Source organism: Schistocerca piceifrons, chromosome 6 (genome assembly GCF_021461385.2).
Source record: "Schistocerca piceifrons isolate TAMUIC-IGC-003096 chromosome 6, iqSchPice1.1, whole genome shotgun sequence".
NCBI classification, from domain to species: Eukaryota; Metazoa; Arthropoda; class Insecta; order Orthoptera; family Acrididae; genus Schistocerca; species Schistocerca piceifrons.
In genome coordinates, this window is record NC_060143.1 from 229,186,631 (window position 1) to 229,212,186 (window position 25,556).

The 25,556-nt window shown below is 40.0% G+C and overlaps 1 protein-coding gene across 2 annotated transcripts in view; it reads left to right on the forward strand.

Moving 5' to 3' along the window:
* Positions 1-9,324: 9,324 nt before the first annotated feature.
* LOC124802403 overlaps positions 9,325-25,556 on the forward strand; it is a 104,953-nt gene continuing 88,721 nt past the window's right edge. For both annotated transcript variants that reach the window (XM_047263156.1, XM_047263157.1), the window contains exon 1: positions 9,325-9,537. In XM_047263156.1, the coding sequence (XP_047119112.1) occupies positions 9,514-9,537 (24 nt within the window). In that variant the 5' untranslated portion in view covers positions 9,325-9,513. The remainder of the gene's footprint in view (positions 9,538-25,556) is intronic.

A 25,556-nucleotide genomic window follows, 5' to 3' on the forward strand; every position in this document is an offset into this window, starting at 1 on the left:
ACTGTTTGTGCGTCCTTTAGATCTACCTTCACCGTTTACAAGAGCCTGAAAACTATTTTTATGGTAAGCCAGGAAGCTACGAAAAAAATTAGTGACCATAATTTCCAGTTTACAAGTCCACATTACTCTTTGTGCCCACTAAAAGAAAATGTTCCTACTGTCTATTTACTCAGTAGGATCAGGAAGGTCGAATATAAACAAAAGTTCTGAGTTTTAACTGATTTATATATTTGGTAAAAGTTCACATGTACAAAATATAATTATATCTCTAATAATAATAAAAATATCCTCATCAGAAAGAGTACTATAACAGTTCAGAGGCAACCACTACAGGAAGTTCCAAGTAAAATGGTCTATCGCTCCGACTTCTAATCACCAAAAGTTAATTGCTTGCCTTAAAAGTGAAAAATAATCTTGCTACATGCCACTCAGTTTTGTCAAAATTACAGGTGGTACACAAACGCTTACTTCCATGAAATCCGAGTGATCCAGGATGGTATTCAGTCCTCACGATTTCATTCCAGCTTTTACCAAAAATGCATTCAACTCTGCCCAGCTCTAATGTCATTCACGGCACAACACATGCAAGGATTTGACTGACATGAACAGATTGATATCTGAGTCTGAAATGTCTCTTTTCACTGCTCCTCTAGCTGTATTTATGCAGGGGCCCAGCAGACCACGAAATGGAACATCTGCTATTAACCACTCTAGGCACTGGTAGCAGTTTCTAAATGGCCCCTTTCTTGGACATGTATTAATTAATAACTCTGTCATTCAACAATTTACAATATTCTTAATGTTTATATAAATAGAGTTAAGTTTGGTTTAAAGTTTTTAGCTCGACTGCATTTAAACTTCGCCAGCTAAAATATTTAGAACAGAACTGGCAATAGAACATGACCCCTGAACTGCCCCTTGAAGATTCCTTGTAAGCACTATTATTTACAATACAGCCTTGTCACTTGATACAGCTGTATTATTGCATGAATGTAATCGAGTGCTGTAATTGGAACTTCCTATTACAGATACAAATGGTACTTAATTTACCATGAATAAGCATGTTTTTGTTCCAAATTTGTGTTTTAGTAAATATGCTTGTGTCCAAAGTTAAGGCAAGAAACTGCTGTTTCCCCGTTCTGTGTCTAATTCACGATATAATCACACAAACTGTCAACAGACGTCAGTGCGGTCGTGTTCTGCACGAAAGATGACATTGCAGTCAATGGACAACCAAGCCAATGATGACGCCAGGGCACCTATCAAATAGGTTAGTGTTTGCCAGGTAGACCCACATCCGCAAGCACTATGTATAGAGTTACAGACGGTGCAGAATGGCACAGAGAAGACGCCTACCAGACTCTCTGCTGTGGAAGGCCATAGGAAGAATGGAAACAGAATAGTCGGAAACTGATGTGGCCCAATGGCTTAATGTGAATCGTTTGTTTTTCTCGGATGTGGCGACATTTTGTAGAGACCTAAGCTGTATCCCAAAGATCAGGGCAGGGCCAGCTACATGTAACATCAGAAAGAGAGCATCATTCTTTTGCCATAAGCGCATGACAGTACTGCCTTAGTACTGCAAGGCAACTGCATCTGACCGCAGCATCCATTCAACGTGTTGTATTGAGACAAATTGTGTATAGAAGGCTTTGGCAGAGTGGCCTTTATTGTTGGAGACCTGCTGTATGTGTGCTACTGACATGTCTTCACACAAGGGAACGTCTAGATTGGAGTCGTCAATATGCCACCCTGATGATTGAACAAGGGGCCACCAATGTTGTTCTCACATATGGTCCCAATTTGGTCTGAAGAGTGATTCTCGACGGATTCACATCTGCAGAACGCGATTTTTGGACCCAAACATTGTGGAAAGAGACTGATATCGAGGAGGATCCCTAATGGTGTGGGCAAGGATTATGTTGACAGTTGAAACACCTCTTCCTGCGATTGTATTGGTGAATCAGCAAGGTTTAACTGCTGCCAGGTTCTGTGACGTAATCTCCAGACCTCGTGCGCAGTTGTCATTGTGGGCCCAGACTTCATACTGATGCTCATAGAGCATGGATTGTTGGCGTTTTCCTGAAAATGGAAGATGCAGCACACATGGCATGGTCTGATCGCTCTCCCAGTTTGAATCCCATAGAGCTTGTCTGGGAGAAAGGATCCATCATGTTATCATTCACCAACTGTTCTCTAAGACCTACGAGCAGTTCTGCAGGAAGAGTGGGAGAGTTATTGCCTCAACCTGAGATTGATGACATCATTCACAGTATGCTCCGTCGTTGTCAAGCCTGTATTGCTGCCAGCTGTGGTCAAAGCCGATACTGAGCAAATTAATCATTTGTCAGAATTTGTGAACAAATCTGTTAAGTTGGGGAAAAACGAACGACGCTATTGTGCATTGTTATGCATGTTGCAGTTGCTTACATTTTGTATTCTTTACACTGTTTCTACTTTACTATCACATGTTTATGCTGTTTTGTGGCAAAATAAAGGCAACCTTGCAAAATTCTCAATTGTTACTTTAATTTTGGACATCACTGTAGTTTGGTGTTTACAGGCACTCAACAGTGACGTTATCAGCAGTTAGTGAATAACTTTAAAACGAATAGAGGTATGTTACTGGTGTCACATATTTAACATTTTTACATGAAACTGAGACTACGTACGGATTTTCGGCTTTCTGAGTGTAATGTTTAGTGGCTCCAATTTTTCATAATGCAGCCGATTTTAACCAAAATGCTGCTCTGATCAATTTGAGACAAGTAACGTAAATGTGACATACATTTGCATATTGAGAACTGTTTTTAACTTTGTAGTTTTATTATTCAGCGTCACTTTTTGTTCTTAAGATAGTATATTTTGCCTAACATATTCATTTGATCATTCTGAGACTTTAGAATGTTGACATCACTGTACTTAAACATACACTGACACAGTTTGGAAAAGTTGTTTTAATCTTTAATTTCACTCTTAAATTATGATAAAGACCTTTATGTATGTTATGATGATGTGGCACTAGTAGTAATGAACTAGGGTAACCCTCCTCTGCACACTCGCTCGCCTATTTACCTCTTGCAGTGATATAGCACTTGTTTAACCTGAGCACCAGACATGAGACTATCTATGCTATCCTGAAGGACAATTTCATTAAAGCAAGTAAAATACAGTACGTAAATTCCACCAAGTAACAGATAATATTTTTACAGTTTTAGTCTTGTTTGAGACACAGTATATCCTTAGAAGTTACATATGTGGCCAGTGAGCCAAAGTTCAATTTGTTTCTCAGTCGAGATTGCCAGTTCTTTGTCTGAGGTCTCTTAACAACTTTTGCAACAGAATATGAAATTCCATTCCGTATATCTGGAAAGTCTTACTTCTAGTATTGTGGCAGTTAATTCTACAGCTCAGGGACATAACAAGAGTGATTACTCTTGTTATGTCCCTGAAGGTGTTGTTGCAAGATCTTCCATCATCAGCTTAACACGATATTCTGACTGTACTCTTCTTTAGAACAAATAGGGCCCACTTTTTTTGCTACACTCACAATCAGACTGCATGGATTATTATTATTAGTTTATCGTTTCCCTGTTTGCCATTGGGTCAACCTCTCGTAGTGTCTCTGTTAAAGAATTATGGGCAGCTGCCTTCTTATCCCCATCATTGTATTCCCTGCTTTCAGTTTTCCACAAATTTATATGTCTTGTATAAATTTCGATAAATTCGAAAATGAACTGCAGTGTATCTGCCATTTTAAAATTTACCGTGCATACACAGACGAGAAACACCTGACTGAAGAAACAGCTAACCCAAACACGTTTTAGCGTCAGATTTATCTCCCGTCCACATGCTCCAACTTGTCTGTGCAGACGTAAGCTGAACCCGCAGATTTGAGCAGTTTCGCTCAAACCTTCAATTCCAACTTCCATTTTTGGGCACATCTCATAAATCGGCCATATCATCTGTTTCCACGCAACGATCTGTCTGTGCAGTTATGATGTGCGCAAACATTCGCGCAGACAGATATGTGCTTGTAGACGGAGCAAGAACAAGCACATTCCTAAAGAATAAAACAGCACCTCTGGCGCTTTGCGCGAAAATTGCTTTGACAGCTGCGATGTAAATAAACAAACGCGCATGCGACACAGCACTACACGACACTGCACAAGGAGGGCCACAATGTCAGTCGTTAAAATACCAACAACGACGCGTTTCCGAGAGATTTTCAATATCTGAAGCAGCTTATATTCATCTGACCTAAGTTGTAGTTTAAAATCTATCAAATATGACTTCTCCCACTTCTCAGAACTCGATACGACCAAGAAAGTCATTAATAATGAATTCTTAACTATAGGCAGTGAATCCTCCTCCCATGAATCATGGACCTTGCCGTTGGTGGGGAGGCTTGTGTGCCTCAACCATACAGACGGCCGTACCGTAGGTGCAACCACAACGGAGGGGTATCTGTTGAGAGGCCAGACAATCGTGTGGTTCCTGAAGAGGGGCAGCAGCCTTTTCAGTAGTTGCAGGGGTAACAGTCTGGATGATTGACTGATCTGGCCTTATAATATTAACCAAAACGGCCTTGCTGTTGTGGTACTGCGAACGGCTGAAAGCAAGGGGAAACTACAGCCATAATTTTTCCCGAGGGCATGCAGCTTTACTGTACAATTAAATGATGATGGCGCCCTCTTGGGTAAAATATTCCGGAGGTAAAATAGTCCCCCATTCGTATCTCCAGGTGGGGACTACTCAAGAGGACGTCATTATCAGGAGAAAGAAAACTGGCATTCTACGGATCGGAGCGTGGAATGTCAGATCCCTTAATCGGGCAGGTAGGTTAGAAAATTTAAAAAGGGAAATGGATAGGTTAAAGTTAGATATAGTGGGAATTAGTGAAGTTCGGTGGCAGGACGAACAAGACTTTTGGTCAGGTGAATACAGGGTTATAAATACAAAATCAAATAGGGGTAATGCAGGAGTAGGTTTAATAATGAATAAAAAAATAGGAGTGCGGGTAAGCTACTACAAACAGCATAGTGAACGTATTATAGTGGCCAAGATAGACACGAAGCCCATGGCTACTACAGTAGTACAAGTTTATGTGCCAACTAGCTCTGCAGATAACGAAGAAATTGAACAAATGTATGATGAGATAAAAGAAATTATTCAGGTAGTGAATGGAGATGAAAATTTAATAGTCATGGGTAAGTCATGGGTGACTGTAATTCGACAGTAGGAAAAGGGAGAGAAGGAAACATTGTAGGTGAATATGGATTGGGGCTAATAAATGAAAGAGGAATCCGTCTGGTAGAATTTTGCACGGAGCATAAGTTAATCATAGCTAACACTTGGTTCAAGAATCATAAAAGAAGGTGGTATACATGGAAGAATCCTGGAGATACTGAAAAGTATCACATAGATTATATAATGGTAAGACAGATATTTAGGAACCAGGTTTTAAATTGTAGGACATTTCCAGGGGCAGATGTGGACTCCAACCACAATCTATTGGTTATGAACTATAGATTAAAACTGAAGAAACTGCAAAAAGGTGGGAATTTAAGGAGATGGGACCTCGATAAACTGACTAAACCAGAGGTTGTACAGAGTTTCAGGGACAGCATAAGGGAACAATTGACAGGAATGGGGGAAAGAAATACAGTAGAAGACGAATGGGTAGCTCTGAGGGATGAAGTAGTGAAGGCAGCAGAGGATCAAGTAGGTAAAAAGACGAGGGCTATTAGAAATCCTTGGGTAACAGAAGAAATATTGAATTTAATTGATGAAAGGAGAAAATATAAAAATGCAGTAAATGAAGCAGGCAAAAAGGAATACAAACGTCTCAAAAATGAGATCGACAGGAAGTGCAAAATGGCTAAGCAGGGATGGCTAGAGGACAAATGTAAGGATGTAGAGGCTTATCTCACTAGGGGTAAGATAGATACAGCCTACAGGAAAATTAGAGAGACCTTTGGAGAAAAGAGAGCCACTTGTATGAATATCAAGAACTCAGATGGAAACCCAGTTCTAAGCAAAGAGGGGAAAGCAGAAAGATGGAAGGAGTATATAGAGGGTCTATACAAGGGCGATGTACTTGTGGACAATATTATGGAAATGGAAGAGGATGCAAATGAAGATGAAATGGGAGATACGATACTGCGTGAAGAGTTTGACAGAGCACTGAAAGACCTGAGTCGAAACAAGGCCCCGGGAGTAGACAATATTCCATTAGAACTACTGACGGCCTTGGGAGAACCAGTCCTGACAAAACTCTACCATCTGGTGAGCAAGATGTACGAGACAGGCGAAATACCCTCAGACTTCAAGAAGAATATAATAATTCCAATCCCAAAGTAAGCAATTGTGGACAGATGTGAAAATTACCGAACTATCAGTTTAATAAGTCACGGCTGCAAAATACTAACGCGAATTCTTTACAGACGAATGGAAAAACTAGTAGTTAATTAAAGAACGTGATTCTGAGCTAAGTAACATATTAAGCTATCTGTGTAACCAGTCGTTTATCAGTGGAATATATCCCGAATGGCTGAAATATGCTGAAGTTAAGCCACTGTTTAAGAAGGGAGATAAAGAAATAGCATCAAATTTCCGTCCAATTTCACTGTTGCCAGCATTCTCAAAAATTTTCGAAAAAGTAATGTACAGTCGTCTTTATAACCATCTTACCTCAAATAACATACTGTCAAAGTCACAGTTTGGATTTCTAAAAGGTTCTGATATTGAGAAGGCTATCTACACTTACAGTGAAAATGTACTTAATTCATTAGACAAAAAATTGCAGGCAACTGGTATATTTTGTGATCTGTCAAAGGCATTTGACTGTGTAAATCACAATATCCTTTTAAGTAAACTAGAATATTATAGTGTAACAGGAAATGCTGCAAAATGGTTCAAATCTTATATCTCTGGCAGGAAACAAAGGGTGTTATTAGGAAAGAGACATGTATCAAGCTATCAGGCATCATCCAACTGGGAACTAATTACATGTGGGGTCCCACAAGGTTCCATTTTGGGGCCCTTACTTTTTCTTGTGTATATCAATGACCTTTCATCAGTAACATTACCAGATGCCAAGTTTGTTTTGTTTGCTGATGATACAAACATTGCAATAAATAGCAAATCAAGTGTAGTCTTAGAAAGATCAGCCAATAAAATATTTGTGGACATTAATCACTGGTTCCTAGCCAATTCTTTGTCACTAAACTTTGAAAAAACACACTACATGCAGTTCAGAACTTGTAAGGGGTGTCCCAAGAGTATATGTCTAACATATGATGACAAGAAGATAGAAGAAGTGGACGGTGTTAAATTCTTGGGATTACAGCTTGATAATAAATTCAACTGGGAGGAGCACACCACAGAACTGCTGAAGCGTCTTAACAAATCTCTGTTTGCAATGCGAATTTTGTCAGACATAGGGGATATAAAAATGAAAAAGCTGGCATACTATGCTTACTTTCATTCCATAATGTCATATGGGATTATTTTCTGGGGTAATTCATCAAGCCAAGCTAAAGTTTTCCGGGCACAAAAACGTGCAGTAAGAATTATATGTGGTGTGAACTCAAGAACATCCTGCAGAAGCCTGTTTAGGGAACTAGGGATACTAACTACAGCTTCCCAATATATTTATTCCTTAATGAAATTTGTCATTAAAAATATATCACTTTTTCAAACCAACAGCTCAATTCATGGAATCAATACTAGAAATAAGAATAATCTTCACAAGGATTTAAAGTCACTTAGTCTTGTACAAAAAGGTGTGCATTATTCAGGAACACACATTTTCAATAACTTGCCAGCAGCCATAAAAAGCTTAACAACCAATGAAATTCAGTTTAAGAGAAGCCTAAAGGATTTATTGGTGGCCAACTCCTTCTACTCCATTGATGAATTTCTTAGGAAAACCAACTGATTTGTATATAAGTACGACATAACTTCTGCACAATTTCAGTGCAGTAATGTGTTCACTGAAAATTGTGTGTGTGTGTGTGTGTGTGTGTGTGTGTGTGTGTGTGTGTGTGTGTGCGCTTGTGTGTGTGTAAGTGTGTAAGTATAATCTAACTTCTGCACCATTTCAGTGCAGTAATGTGTTCATTGTAAATAAGTATTACAGTAGTTGTATTACATGTTTCTTACCTTATAAATAAATAAAAAACTTTTTTATTTTAAATTCAGTGCAATAGTATTTGTAAAATGACTCTTAGTGTTCATTAAAAAATGACGATCATTCCACTTGGGACCTGTGGAATGGTACATTAGCTTATTTGTTTTAGTTGTAAATATTTGTCATGTATTGTTGTTTTTCTGACATGTTCCACATCCTGGAGGACCTCCTCACTACGGATCAATTGGAATGAAAGTAAAAAAAAAAAAAAAAAAGTAGAAGCCGACCTCGGGGAAGATCAGTTTGGATTCCGTGGAAATATTGGAACACGTGAGGCAATACTGACCTTACGACTTATCTTAGAAGAAAGATTAAGGAAAGGCAAACCTACATTTCTAGTATTTGTAGACTTGGAGAAAGCTTTTGACAATGTTGACTGGAATACTCTCTTTCAAATTCTAAAGGTGGCAGGGGTAAAATACAGGGACCGAAAGGCTATTTACAAATTGTACAGAAACCAGGTGGCAGTTATAAGAGTCGAGGGGCATGAAAGGGAAGCAGTGGTTGGGAAGGGAGTGAGACAGGGTTGTAGCCTCTCCCTGATGTTATTTAATCTGTATATTGAGCAAGCAGTAAAGGAAACAAAAGAAAAATTCGGAGTAGGTATCAAAATCCATGGAGAAGAAATAAAAACCTTGAGGTTCGCCGATGACATCGTAATTCTGTCAGAGACAGCAAAGGACTTGGAAGAGCAGTAGAACGGAATGGATGGTGTCTTGAAGGGAGGATATAAGATGAACATCAACAAAAGCAAAACGAGGGTAATGGAATGTAGGCGAATTAAGTCGGGAGATGCTGAGGGTATTAGATTAGGAAATGAGACACTTAAAGTAGTAAAGGAGTTTTGCTATTTGCGGAGCAAAGGATACTACCCATTGTACAAAATTTCTTCCTCTGGAGACCAGGAAGAACGACTGCTTTAATATGTATGCTGCAATTAACCTAATCTTTTCTTTCCGTTCGCTATAGGAGCTTCAGTGTATCCAGAGATTCCTCACTTAACATTGACTCTTGAAAGTTTGTGAGGAGCCTTCGCGGAATAGTTGACGTTTTTTAGTTCTACCCGCGGCGAACAACAGCCAATCAGCGTACATCGCCGCTCTTTGTCGATCCGCAAGTACAGTAATGGTACACAGCAAGAATGTCTTTGGCTCACATCAAAACTGACAATGAAAGATTTGTTATGGTCTGTTACTCTGTTGTTAAGGTTTAGTGTAATAGTGTTTGGGGTGTTGTAGGCCTTCGTATTTCGAGACTGAAATACATGTATTAATTAAGTTGGGTTCAAATTTTTCATCTGTGTTTGGATTAGCGCTAGTATGAATTACCAGCACATTATTAACGTAAGTATTGGGAACCATAGGTTAAACATTTAAAATTTTCCTAGAAAACTGAATTTTGTGATGCGAAAAATTCAGTTTTAGTATAATCCGGTTTCAAATTAATTAACCTTTTAGATTTTGTGGTTATTTATTTATTTACCTAGTGATCACGTAACAGTGTGCATTTGTTATCATGATACAATGAAAACAAATACCTTAAATATAGGGCGATTTCTTCTCAAATCATACAGGTCAAGAGTTAATGTGTCACATCGCTATTTCAAAGTTTGCTGAAAGAATTAAATGGTAATAGTTCTACATGATACCTCTCCAAAACTACAAAATTTTGTTTTTCTGGTAGTTTATTAAAACACTACAGACCTCTCTAAATGAGATTATTTGTGAAAATGTCATAGCGAAAGGGAAAATTTGAAAAATTGTAGTAAAGAAACAAAAAGTGATAGAGATCTGAATTTTCTTTCAATAAATACTTTGTTCTCAATACTGTGAGACACGATAAATACCTACATACTGCTAAACTTTTTTCATTATTGTTATTATTATAATTTTTTAAATAAACTATGCAGTTTGTAACTTTTTGCGATTTTTAAAATTACGTTTTAAAAATATGGGTAGACATAGGATGTTAACTGCCTGGAGAAATGATAAAGTGGAAGGATTGCTAACTGCAGCTATGACTTTAATCCATGAAATTCTTAAACTGCCAATGTATTTGTACATAAAGATAAAATAATCTCAATTCTTTGCTTATTTGGAATTTATTTTATCCAGAACTGCCATCCTAAATTTTCAAAAAAATTCGTGGTATGTTGGTTGGCCTACCTCCATGAACCATGGACCCTGCCGTTGGTGGGGAGGCTTGTGTGCCTCAGCGATACAGATGGCCGTACCACAGGTGCAACCACAATGGAGGGGTATCTGTTGAGAGTCAAGACAAACGTGTGGTTCCTGAAGAGGGGCAGCAGCCTTTTCAGTAGTTGCAGGGGCAACAGTCTGGATGATTGACTGATCTGGCCTTGTAGCACTAACCAAAACGGCCTTGCAGTGCTGGTACTGCGAACGGCTGAAAGCAAGGGGAAACTACAGTCGTAATCTTTCCCGAGGGCATGCAGCTTTACTGTATGGTTAAATGATGATGGAGTCCTCTTGGGTAAAATATTCCAGAGGTAAAATAGTCCCCCATTCGGATCTCTGGGTGGGGACTACTCAATAGGGCATCGTTATCACGAGAAAGACAACTGGCGTTCTACGGATCGGAGCGTGGTATGTCAGATCCCTTAATCGGGCAGGTAGGTTAGAAAATTTAAAAAGGGAAATGGGTAGTTTGAAGTTAGATATAGTGGGAATTAGTGAAGTTCGGTGGCAGGAGGAGCAAGACTTTTGGTCAGGTGAATACAGGGTTATAAATACAAAATCAAATAGGGGTAATGCAGGAGTAGGTTTAATATTGAATAAAAAAATAGGAGTGCGGGTAAGCTACTACCAACAGCATAGTGAACGCATTATTGTGGCCAAGATAGACACAAAGCCCATGGCTACTACAGTAGTACAAGTTTATATGCCAATTAGCTCTGCAGATGATGAAGAAATTGATGAAATGTATGGTGAGATAAAAGAAATTATTCAGGTAGTGTAGGGAGACGAAAATTTAATAGTCATGGGTGACTGGAATTCGAGAGCAGGAAAAGGGAGAGAAGGAAACATAGTGGGTGAATATGGATTGGGGGACAGAAATGAAATAGGAATCCGTCTGGTAGAATTTTGCATGGAGCATAAGTTAATCATAGCTAACACTTGGTTCAAGAATCATAAAAGAAGGTTGTATACTTGGAAGAATCCTGGAGATACTAGAAGGTATCACATAGATTATATAATAATAAGACAGAGATTTAGGAACCAGGTTTTAAATTGTAGGACATTTCCAGAGGCAGATGTGGACTCTGGCCACAATCTACTGGTTATGAACTATAGATTAAAACTGAAGAAACTGCAAAAAGGAGATGGGACCTGGATAAACTGACTAAACCAGAGGTTGTACAGAGTTTCAGGGAGAGCATAAGGGAACAATTGACAGGAATGGGGGAAAGAAATACAGTAGAAGAAGAATGGGTAGCTCTGAGGGATGAAATAGTGAAGGCAGCAGAGGATCAAGTAGGTAAAAAGACGAGGGCTATTAGAAATCCTTGGGTAACAGAAGAAATATTGAATTTAATTGATGAAAGGAGAAAATATAAAAATGCAGTAAATGAAGTAAGCAAAAAGGAATACAAACGTCTCAAAAATGACATCGGCAGGAAGTGCAAAATGGCTAAGCAGGGATGGTTAGAGGACAAATGTAAGGATGTAGAGGCTTATCTCACTAGGGGTAAGATAGATACTGCCTACAGGAATATTAAAGAGACCTTTGTAGAAAAGAGAGCCACTTGTATGAATATCAGGGGCTCAGATGGAAACTCAGTTCTAAGCAAAGAAGGGAAAACAGAATGGTGGAAGGAGTATATAGAGAGTCTATACAAGGGCGATGTAGTTGAGGACAATATTATGGAAATGGAAGAGGATGTAGATGAAGATGAAATGGGAGATACGATACTGCGTGAAGAGTTTGACAGAGCACTGAAAGATCTGAGTCGAAACAAGGCCCCGGGGGTAGACAACATTCCATTAGAACTACTGACTGCCTTGGGAGAGCCAGTCCTGACAAAACTACCATCTGGTGAGCAAGATGTGTGAGACAGGCGAAATACCCTCAGACTTCAAGAAGAATATAATAATTCCAATCCCAAAGAAAGCAATTGTGGACAGATGTGAAAATTACCGAACTATCAGGTTAATAAGTCATGGCTGCAAAATACTAATGCGATTTCTTTATGGACGAATGGAAAAACTAGTAGAAGCCGACCTCGGGGGAGATCAGTTTGGATTCCGCAGAAATGTTGGAACACGTGAGGCAATACTGACCCTACGACTTATCTTAGAAAATAGATTAAGGAAAGGCAAACCTACATTTCCAGCATTTGTAGACTTAGAGAAAGCTTTTGACAATGTTGACTGGAATACTCTCTTTCAAATTCTAAAGGTGGCAGGGGTAAAATACAGGGGGCGAAAGGCTATTTACAATTTGTACAGAATCCAGATGGCAGTTATAAGAGTCGAGGGGCATGAAAGGGAAGCAGTGGTTGGGAAAGGAGTGAGACAGGGTTGTAGTCTCTCCCCGATGTTATTCAATCTGTATATTGAGCAAGCAGTAAAGGAAACAAAAGAAAAATTCGGAGTAGGTATTAAAATCCATGGAGAAGAAATAAAAACTTTGAGGTTCGCCGATGACATTGTAATTCTGTCAGAGACAGCAAAGGACTTGGAAGTGCAGTTGAACGGAATGGACAGTGTCTTAAAAGGAGGTTATAAGTTGAACATCAACAAAAGCAAAACGAGGATAAGGGAATGTAGTCGAATTAAGTCAGGTGATGCTGAGGGAATTAGATTAGGAAATGAGACACTTAAAGTAGTAAAGGAGTTTTGCTATTTGGGGAGCAAAATAACTGACGATGGTCGAAGTAAAGAGGATATAAAATATAGACTGGCAATGGCAAGGAAAGCATATCTAAAGAAGAGAAATTTGTCAACATCGAGTATTGATTTAAGTGTCGGGAAGTCGTTTCTGAAAGTATTTGTATGGAGTGTAGCCATGTATGGTAGTGAAACATGGACAATAAATAGTTTGGACAAGAAGAGAATAGAATCTTTCGAAATGTGGTGCTACAGAAGAATGCGTGGAGGGTAAAAATCGTAGAGGGAGACCAAGAGATGAATACACAAAGCAGATTCAGAATGATGTAGGTTGCAGTAAGTGCGGAGAGATGAAGAAGCTTGCACAGGACAGAGTAGCATGGAGAGCTGCATCAAACCAGTCTCAGGCCTGAAGACAACAACAACAACAACAACAACAACAACATGTTAGTTGGTCATTGTATTTAGGGAATGTACAATCAGAGTGGGCAGTACTTGTGTGTTCAAAATGTGAGAAATTTTTTAATTAGACTGAGCTCTACTCTCAAGGTTACAAAATCATGGATGCTTAAATATTTAAATTGTTCTCTCATTATACGTGACTATCATGCAAAACTGATGTTTATGACTCAAATTAATTACCTTACAACATTATAAGTGAATGGGAAAACAATTCATAATTTTGTTAAAAAAAAAAAAAAAATCGGGTTATCGCATTCGGGAGGACGACAGTTCAATCCCGCGTCCGGCCATCCTGATTTATGTTTTCCGTGACTTCCCTAAATCGCTTTAGGCAAATGCCGGGATGGTTCCTTTCAAAGGGCACAGCCGACTTCCTTCCCCATCCGTCCCTAATCTGATGAGACTGATGACCTCGCTGTCTGGTCCCCTCCCACAAAACCAACCAAAAAGTGTTAAAGGAAACTTCCGATTCCACCCATCTGCATTGACCAATGATGTCACCAGTATGGTGGAAACGACCATTCACAACAACTCCCATATCGCAACTATGACATCTTTATGTAAACATGACCAACAAAACTCAAAAATAGATCGAAAAACCATCAAACATATATTTCTCTAAAAGTATAATGAAACTAATTGGAGAAGTGGGGGAAATTGGGGGTTTTTGGGCAGGGACAAACTAAGAATAAACATACGCCACTAAACCAAATGACAAAAACGATATAATCAAACGACCACAACCTTCCAAAACTCAACTAAAAACAATATCCACTGGAATCGAACACTTCCCGTGACCTATATAGTCAACAGAAACTACCGATACCAAATCATAAAACCTAAAACTACAACCAGGTCCACAATCATCACAACCTCAAAAAACACAACAAAACAAAAGAATTGGAATTGAACACTTCCCTTGCCCTATATAGGTCAACAGCAACTATCGATACCACACTATAAATCTCAAAAATTTCACCACACTTAATCCTACTAAAACAAAAACTAGAAAATCAAAATTGGAATCGAACACTTCCCGTGACCTGTTATCCTTATGACGTCTCCACATATAGCCGTCCCTGACCTGAGACGCTGGGATTTTAGTAAGCCTCATTTCTTCACGACACGCTGAACACTTCACGACTTCAGCCAACAGGCTGAATAGCTGAAGAAATTTTATTAGAGGCAACGCACTGTCCCCCATCATCGCTGACAACCAAAAACTTTTGACCTTGGCAGTCATATCCATACGTACCGAAAACAGAAACAATGCAATTTACCAAAATTCACACACGACGAACAGAAAAAAACTATAATAACGTCGACATAACAAAACCAAAATCATTAACTAACTGAAAAATACGCCCCTGAAAGCACAGTCACCACCGATACCACACACATGCAAGGCTACTGCGCAAATGAACCCCATACGCCACATAACATGCTACCCATAAACACACCACCAGAGAGAACCACCAGCTGCAACAATACACCACCTATAAACATGCCACACACGCGGACTAAACCAAAAACATCACCTAACACACAAACACACCGCCAGAGAACACCACCGATCACATCAAAACGACACCTACAAACACCGACGGGTGGAATTGGACACATCTGTTGACCCTATAAAAACAATGAGATATGGAATATTTATACTCACTTTTCCTTTTATGGTATTATTCACAAATAATTATTTTCTTCCATAATGATTTTACTTCTTCATCACTTTCCATGAATTAAAGTTGCCTACAATGTAACAATCAACACTGTATTGTTTTTTTCCACTGAGCTTGTATAGCCGAGCTGAATTTGCACATGGACGAGGATGATCCATCAAGAGCAGTATTTGGGGAAGGGGAACTGGACACTGATCTTTTGATGAGGGCCATTTAAAACCATTACCAGGACCATGAAGTGTCATAAAGGAGATGGTTATATCTTTCAACTCATGAGAGACACTTATTATCTGCCCCACCCACCACTGATATACAGGGTGTTCAGATATTCCTTTTACAAACTTCTAGGGCTTGTAGAGGGGAGTGAATACATAATGTTTTTAATAGAAACCCATGTCTGGAAATGTACCTTTCTTACTCCAGCCACATGAAAACAATTTTGCTAGGTACGTATGCAACAGGGTAGTTATGATGAGAGATGGTTGCATTGGATTGGCTGATGTCATTTGATGTCCATCCTACCTTTCTGACATGGTTCGAGCCTCATTCTTGTGTGTGTGAGATCAACATGGCTGAGTGCATGTTTGCAGAATAAACTGACTTGATCCTCATGAATGGCGAAGCTCATGGTAACAGAAGAACTGCTCATTGCCTGTATCAGAATTGTTCTCCACAGTGTTCAGCTCCATTGCATAACCTTTGTTATGCTCCAAGAAGATGCTGCACACCCAAATTGAAAGAAGCCCTACTGCATCATGTTGAAGAGAACCCGTCAGTGAGTATGAGAGCAATGCCTTTGGCTTTTAAGGAGTGGAACTGTAGGCTAAAACAGATGTACTGGGTCACGCCTAATGAGTTACTTGTAAAAGTATTGTGTTACCAACATGTTTTCAAATGCTTGGAGAAATGCATGGCAAACACCGGGCTGTCTTAATAATTTATTCACAATTGGTTTCGATCATTGATCATCTTACAGTGGAAAAATATTGTGACACCTTCATTTGTCATTCATGCTATTTTTCTAAGTGAAGGTGATCAGTGCTCGAAACTGGTCAATTGTAAGACAGCACAGTGTTTACCATGCATTTCTTCAAGTATATCAATGCTATTGACAGTCACCTGAAGAAGGGAAAAAAAGTAGTTTTGAAATGGTTGTAGATGGAAACATTATGTTTCCGGACAAGGGTTTCAATTCAAAATATTATCTACTCACTCCCCTCTACAAGTCCTAGGATTTTGTAATGGGAATTTCTGTACACCCTGCTTATTGAGAACAGAACTGAATGCAGTATGCTATCCTGAAGAACACCTATGTTTGTGTGTTCTTTATCTGACAATTGTTCCACAGATAATTTATCATTAAAAGAAGTTTTGTGTATGTCTACCTTTGTATTCTGGTTTCCAGCTGTGACTGAAACCATTTGTTTGCTGTTCCTCTTACACCTATTGCATCTGGCTTGTTTCACAGTATTTAATGCTCAGCAGTGTTGTAAGCCTTCTTAAAGTCTAGGAATATACCAGTAAAAACAATCTTCTCAAGAGCTTCAATTATTACTTTTTGAACCCTTCGTATAATGTATTTCTCCCTCTTCAGAAACCAAACTGTACTTCGTTAAAAAAGGTTGTACTTATTGATGTACCTCATTATTGTATCTTTCATGATTGATCCAATTATTTAAGAGAATACTGACGGTAATGAAACTGGCCAATAGTTTTCTATACTTTTTGCATTACCTTTCTTCGGTAAGTATGCAACTTGTGTGCATGTGTTACTCTAGAAAAATATCTGAACTAGTAGACTCATTTATCGAGCTTGTTAAGGGTGTTTTAATGCACACCTTCACAACTGAGATTGGAACCTCATCTATGCTTGTTGACTTCTTATTTTTATAGTTTCTGTGTTGTCTCCCGAATTCAAGTTCTGTTATGGGAAACACCAACATTGTGCTTGCAGTATAATTCTTTGCAGGTGCTACAAGTGTTTTACAAAGATTTTGTTGCAACTTCTTTGCAGTATCAGAGAAATAGTCATTTACACAATTTGCTAACTCCCGATGATTTTCTGTTGTACATTTCATGACGTCTCATACTACTTTGCTTTTATTTCCTGCATTATATATTACTTTGTCAGTGAACTTATACATTTATTTTTTGTGGTATCTACCCTTATACCCTTATTGTACCTATGATAGTAATTTAGCAGCTGTGGATCAGTGTACTGCAGCTATGGAAGTGACATCTTTTGGAAATATCTCCTGAAAAATTAATTTAAACAGCCTTCAGAATTAAGATAACTTAGCATATACATTGTTTCATGATTACTTGTAGCTAATCAGGTGGCCCAGCTCGGTTGAATAAGAATAACAGTGGTTTAGAATAGAGTCAACATAGCCTTTCTGCATATTTTCCATGGAGTTATCTTCATGATTGAACATTTTACATTTATACATTTACAAATAAATACATACAGTTTCAACTAATTCACATTACAAGTCTACCGACATATATGGTCATGTGCATCATCTTCTTTTTAGTTTCCACATATTATTTTTAGTAAGTTCATTAGAACACAGTCACATTGTAAGAGAATAAAGTCCAAATCTGAAAACAGGGCCATCAGTGAAGTATAACACTTAGCATTGAATGCATTTTTATTACAAACAACAAGGTAAAGCCGGAAGACAACTAAACTCATAGATGGAGAGTGCTGCTATTTATATGAACATTGATATTCCAAAATATACATCCATAAGAACTTTTTAACACCTCCCAGGAATGATAAATACTAAACAACGAGTGAATGCTGGTGATTGGTTTTCAGCTGGCAAATCTCAGCACACCAGCGAGTGACACTAACTCCTACATCACACTGCATGCAGCAGAGTATGTGGCATTGATCCCTCTCCTGGAGGAAGAGGGAACTGCTATTTCAAATGTTCTCTTTGAAGCCACCTGCAGAACTTTTCTATGATCCTCTGTGTGACAGCACTGGCAGATGTTTATGTTCTGGTCATGTTGTCGCATACTCTTCACTGTGATGAGCATTGAGGTAACCTCTCCCATTGAAGCTTTGCAGTCATCAAGCTGATCTTCAGCTTCCTTGAATGAGAAGAACGCATCATCGATCTGCGCCTCAGGACTATAGTAGGAGTACATACAGAAGGCATGGATGACATCCCTGTGTTTTTGTCATTTTGATGAAGTGTCATAATTCTCAGCTCTGTATGTGACATCCCCCAAGCGACAAAGGTATGATAGAACCCAAAGTGGCGCTTCAGTAACTTTTCAGATAGTCACACTTTCTGCACAGGGATAGAAATCAATATCAATTAACTCAGGCAGTAATGATCTAGGACCTTGCCTTGGGCATCCAGTGTCCATATGTGAGCCAGCTCTCTTGCTTCTTCAGTCTGGGTGATGAGGTTTATTACATACTCATCCTGAGTATCAGCTGGTTGAAACGGGAATAGTGTTTCAATTCTCATTTCAGCTTCAGAAACGTGGAGCAGAAAGAACGGTGTGAAGCCTGTGCTATCTTGCTTCGGAGTGTTAATGTGAATGCCACATCGGGCAGTATTGTATCCCAGTCTCTCTGTTTGACATCAGCATACATCAAGAGCTTGTCTTCCAATGTTTTATTAAAACATTTTGTGGGACCCTTTGTCTTTGGGTGGTGGGCAGTTGCCATCCTGTGAGTGATGTCCCAGCATGAAATTACCTCTGATACTGTCTTGATTGGAAAACTTCCACAATCGGAGATCATCACACAGGGTGCTCCATGCTTCAGAATGATGTCTTTTTCAAAGAACCTTGCAATTTCTGGAGGTTTGACAGTTAGCACAGCTTTGGTGACAGTGTAATGGTTGAGGTGATGCAGACAATAATACATTGATTCCCATTAACTTTGAGAACCTAACAAAGAGGTTGATTCCAGTTGGCTGGAATGGCATTGTTGCAGGCAGGATTGCTATCAGATGCCCTGAAGATAACTGCAGCACCTGCTTCCACCACCTACATTTTTTTGTGTAGTGGCTAATGGATTGGCAAAGACCTGACCAGTGATAGCTGCGTTGTTTACATCTTCACGAATCCCCTGTGACCAAATGTTGGAACATCATGGAAATACTTCAGGATAATTGGCTGTAGATGAGTTGGGATGAAGAACAACCATTTCTGCCCCATTGGATTATGGTTCCTCTTATACAATATTTTGTTTATTAATTGGAATTTTATTTTAGTTGATTCTTCATTCTTCAAGGCTTCTATAGTTTTCCCTCTCTTCAGCAGCAATGTCATTTAGCACAGCAATGAAGATATTGTCCATGCCGTTGTTTCCACCACAGGATTCGTTGAAATGCAGCCACCGTTGTTGTGTTTATGTTCATTTTTTTTATATCACTGTAACATATTCTTAAAGTCTCAATGCCCATCTTGTCAGTGGATGCAACAGATCCTTCTTGCTATACCTGTATTTGAGACAGTGTAACCCTGACAGCTCACAACACTGTTGCCAGCTTTCAACTGTGAAGTGCTAATTGCTACAGGTGAAAACAGTGGCTGTCTACAGAGCTGTTACAATGCTGAGATGTTGCCATAGAGCCATTTACGAAAACTCATCATATTATTGGTTGAAGCTGTCCTGCAAAGCTCCCGCCCCAGCCCTTCTTCAACTGTGACGGATCAAATTATGCCGACTCTGCTGTAGTCAGCCAGCATAGAGAATGGTGGTCCATCACAACCATGAATGGTTTACTGTCTTGTCTAGCTTGGGAAACATCGTAATGGTGATTCTGCAACTGTGGGGATGTTTTGAAGAAAATATACATACCAATTGCACTTTTTCTTTATTTAAAACCACAACTGGTTTTGGCCCTCAGAGTCATTATCTAAAGGTATATGTGAGGCATCCTGAGAGGTCATGGGTTTGCCAAGTATATATGGCCAGAACTTTTTAATGGCACTCTTTCTTGGTTGTAGAGTAGTCCATCTCTGACTTTGAGTGCATTCTGCAATCAGAATCACCTTTCCAGAACCTTCCTATACTAGAATTGCACCTATCCCCCAACTGATAAGTTGGTGTCCAGTTCTATCTCAGCATTCTTGTCATACAATGGTAGGACTGGAAAAGATGGAAGCAGCTCTTGAAGGACAAGAAAGACCTTTCTTGCATCTTGTCCCAGGAAAATTTGGCACCTTCATGCAGAAGTTCTTGCAAGGGACATACCTTGTTACAGAAATCTTTTGTGAATTTTTTAGTACAAACACATACCGAGTAAACTTCTCACGTCATGAATGTGCTGACTAGTCAGGAAATCTGTGACTGTTCTTACTTGCTCTGGATTGGGACAGGCTCTATCAGCATTAACTAGTTGCCGTCTCCCCCCCCCCCCCCCCCCCCCCTCCCTACCAGCCCAGCCCACAAGATTTTTATTTCATGGGCAATGGAGAGACATTCTTTCAGATTCAGTCAGAGGCCTGCAGTCTGAACACACTTAGTCACATGACACAGATGTTCTATAAATGGCATTGTCATCCAGATAGCAGACTTGTCCATTTGAGGTGTTGTAGCAAGTTGTTCATTGTACACTTGAATATGGCTTGAGCATTATAGAGTCCAAAATGGCAGAACTTTGAACTCATAGAGGGTATCACGAGCTATGAAGGGGTCTATTCTTGGTCAGCTTATTTGTCAGTAACCTGTCTGCATGTCAATAGCTGAGAAATTATTTGGTCCTGTCAAGTAGGCTAGGTTGCCATCATTGTACTGCAGTCCATTGACATCATTTTTGTGATTTTGCTCAGTCATCATTAGTCGACAGAAAAACGCCACGTGCCATCCTTCATCTTCACAAGCATCACAGGGTAAGACCAAGGACCCTCAGAAGGTTCAGTGGTGTCATCATGCACCTTCTTCCTGGATTATCTGTCTTTCAGCTGGTGACATCCTTTAATAGTGCTGACTAATTGTTGGATAATGCCTTGTTGTTATGATGTCCTACCATGAGCTGCATGGTCATCTTTTCTCAACTCTGGATTTGAATGCATCTGGAAATTGCTGCAGAATGCCCAACAGATACTGGCATTGCTTCTCAGACATACAGAATCTTTTTGGCATAAGTGCTTCCCACCTGCATTGTCTGTAGTGGTCATGGAGCACAATTCTTCGTCAGTGGCATTAAGGTGCACTTCCTGGACTGGTTTGGTTGTCCCTATGCTCATACCTGTAGGATGAGTTATGGCTGCTTCTGACAGTCAGTCATCTAAAGGTCTCCTTGACCACCTACAGTGCTTATGATTGTTGCTTTAATGTAGATTTCGTTTATGAGTCTGAGTGATTTTTTTTACAATTGACAAAAGCTTCACACTTTTAACTAATAATTTAGATTGACGACTGGAAAATGTCCTATTGGTGTCAGTGGGATAACATCTTCAATGGCAGACAACCACACAGAGCAATCTTTGTTCTGTGCAGTTGTTGGTATAGCATTGCCAATCTGGAGCTCTGATCTTCACAATCTGTGAATGCTTGTGGTGTCTGCAAGAAGGCCTATCAAAGAATAACATTATGACTACATTCTGCTAAAATGACAAATTTTTAGGGCTGTGTTCTGTCATTGATAGTTAATCTTGCAATACATGTTTCTTTTATCTGAATGTATTTCCGAGTTGCAGCTTTCAGCACCATCACTTTCGTATCACAGAACATAATCTTATTTAGTTGGTGAGAACAAGCATTAGATGTTACAGAGAGAGAAGCCTATGCATTGTCTAAAGCCCAGGTAGGTTTGCCATCAATGTCCTTGATGAGATTTCCTGATATCTCGGGGATTTTCATCTGGGACAATCTCCTCACTTTCATAGATGGTTACGTCACTTAGACTCCTGAATTCAGCAACTAGGTGAGTGGTTGCATGATGACAAGGAATGTGTTGGAGAGCAACCTTCTCGAAGGTATGACGGAGGGCTTTGCCCACAGCTTGACCGTAATGGTCTGCAGTTGAGTGGGATGAATAGAACTGTTGTTATGATTGACATCTGGTGGTGAATTAGTCATCAAACACTAATCTTCGGAGTGTTATACCGGCAGGAGCTAGGTTGTAGCTACGTTGATTGAATGCTTGGTTGTTGTCTGACAGCTGCAGCATAAGTCCGAGTTGGCTGAGTCCATTCTTTTAGGCACATTCACCTGGAAGCAGAGATGGATGCTAAATATTGATACATCTCATCTTCAACATTCTGTATTACCTCCTAACAAATGAGGTCAATGTTTGATTCTTTTTGTTTCATTTTCTTTTATGTACTGGCACTACCCTTTGATGAATTCCGTGGGTGTTGACACATCCTTTGCCAGAAGATCTGGGGACATGCCTTCTGTGTCTCCTTTCATCAAGTGTGAAGTTTCTCAGCTTCTGTCATGTTCAGGTTTGCAGTGTGGCATAGGGATGAAACATACTGTTTGTAGGACTTCGTCGTTTCCCAGTGATGTTGAACACTGTTCTTCAGTTTTTCTTCAACTAAGCAGACTTGCCACTGATTATCGACCTTTTCTTCAGTTTAGTCTGGAGTTTATTCCAGCTATTGAGCTTCTCTTCGTTGTTCTTGAACCACTACTGGGATGTGTGGTCCTAGTAAATGTACACATTTGCCAAACACTTCACATTTGGTTGGTGCCTGATTTACAGCTGGCTTACTACTGTTTTGGGATCCATGTGTCTCCTGAATATACAGACTGTGGGAGCAATGTACTGCTGATATTCTGGTACTTGTGTGTATACTTGATGACTTTTATGTTGCGTAATTGGAGCCACTGTGATGTACTGGGTGATTATGATTAAACTTTCCCTATTTAACCCGTTATAACACGAAACCAATTACCATACGAGTACCAAACTTGGTAGCATTAATGTCAAGGACATGGGGGAAGAGAAATAATGCAGACTCAGTTCAGTTAAAACATTTTTAGTATGCTGCTACAGTACATGATACCATTACATACCGGTACCATTACTGCTACAAAAGGGGATCAATATGGCGTCCATCAGTGGCCAGAAGAGTCTGAAAGTACAAGATTGCATTCTGCACAACAGAATGAATCATGTCTGTAGGTATGCTGACTACCTCTGTTGATGTGCCACGCCTCAGATCAGCTCATGTGTGCATGTTCCCCTTGTAAACCCTGTCCTTCAGGTAGCCCCACAACCAGAAATCACAGGGAGTGAGATCAGGTGATCGTTCCAGTCAAGGTTTTGGAAACGATCAGCTGATAATTCGAAAACTGTTGAGTTCAATGTGTTTCTCTCCTGTAGGGCAAATATGACATGCTGGCGAAGCATATTGAATTACAGAGTGCGTTCCATAAGTTAGCTTCAAAACGCTCTTTATCTCATTTGGCTGCGAGCTGCCGGAGAGTCAGGACGTGCGTTTCTGTCAACCCCGTTTTGAGTTTATGTAACACGACACAATGGATCATTCTGTAGAGCAACCGTACGCTATCAACTTTTGCATTAAACTTGGGAAGTCCGCCACTGAAACGTTTCCATTACTTCAGCATGCCTTTGGGACTGATTGCTTGTCCAAATCACAAGTTTTCCGATGGCACAAGTCATTCATGGAGGGCTGAGAGGAGATCGCCGATGAACCTCGCAGTTGACGGCCATCAACCGCATGAGTCGACGAAAATGTGACGCGTGTGGGTATTGTTTGAACTCTGACAGACGGCTGAGCCTTCAATTGATAGCACAAACTCTAAACATGTCAAAAACAACCATTTTCCGCATTGTGGCCGAAGATTTGAACATGAGAAAGGTGTGTGCCAAACTCAACCCAAAAGTGTTGACCGACGAACACAAGCACATGTGAGTGCTTCAGTGGCGAGAAATGTTGGAAATGTGTGAAAATGATCCTCATTTTTTAAACTCAGTGATCACTGGTGATGAGTTGTGGATTTTTGAGTACGACCCCGAGACAAAAAGGCAGAGTTCAGAGTGGCACACTCCATCGTCGCCCCTTCCCGAGAAGGCACACATGAGCAAGTCCAGGATCAAAACCATGCTCATTGTCTTCTCTGATGTCGGAGGCATTTTCCACCACAAATTCATACCTACCGGGACTACAATGAACTCATCTTTCTACTTGGAAGTGCTCAAAAGACTGAAAAGGAGGAGGTCGCGCTGCCGAAGCGACATCGAGGACACGTGGATGTTCACCATGACAATGCACCGAGTGACAGCGCCTTCATTGTCAATGACTTCCTGGCCAGGACCAAGACCCCATTGGTTCCCCAGCCTCCCTACAATCCTGACCTGGCTCCCGCTGACTTTTTTTTGTTTCCTCGGTTAAAAGGAGTCATGAAAGGAAAACATTGGGACACGATTGAAAGCATCCAGGCGCATGGTACATCAGCGCTAAAGGACATTACGGAAAAGGCATTCCAGGATCCCTTCTAGGCATGGAAACACCGCCTCAGGAAGTGTATTGACACAAGAGGGTGCTATTTTGAAAATTTTTGATTATTTGTACGAATATATTCAATAAATGATTTTTTTATGAATTTGGTCGCATTACTTATGGAACACACCTTGTAACGCTGGCCAGTCACACTGCACATCTTTGGTCCTCAAGTGCCAACCTGTTCAAAAAAGAATGGGCCAATGATGAACGTAGGTTAGGTTAGGCGCGGTGCCATGAAGCCACACCATACAGTAACACATTCACCATACCGGGGAACTTCATATGCAGTGACTGGAGGTGAAGATCCTCACACTCTGCAATTCTGTGTGTTCACCTCACCCATCACAGAAAAATGAGCTTCGTCTGTCCATAGGATGGTCTACAGCAAGCCCTTGTCAACTTCAGTCCTTGTGAGAAAGTGGAGAGCGAAGTCAATATGTCATCGTGCGTCCTATGGTGCAATCTGTTGTACAGTGTGGATCTTTTATGGATACCATTTGAGAATGATTCGAAGCACCTTCCATGCAGTGGATCATGAAATTTTCAACTGTTGGGACCCACTGCGTGCGGGAATTCCGCGCAGCATTGTCCGCCATAGCAACAGCTATTTTATCAACCACTTGTGGTGCAACAGGTATTCAGCCCCTTTCCAGAGCGATGTCCAGTTCTTCAGTTCATTCGAACTTCTTCATCATGCGCCGCATAGCAAGTGGAGAAAGAGGACCCTTCCATAATCCTTTCAGGCGTTGATATTCTCGAAGTGCAGCTGCAGCATTACTGTTGTTTTGATAATAAAGTTTCACCAATAATGCTCTGATCCTTTTCTCCTAGCTCATGTTGACACGTCAACAAGAGCACAGCGACTGATCAGGTGTGAGAGATTATGTATCACAATGACTGATCATGGCACCTGTT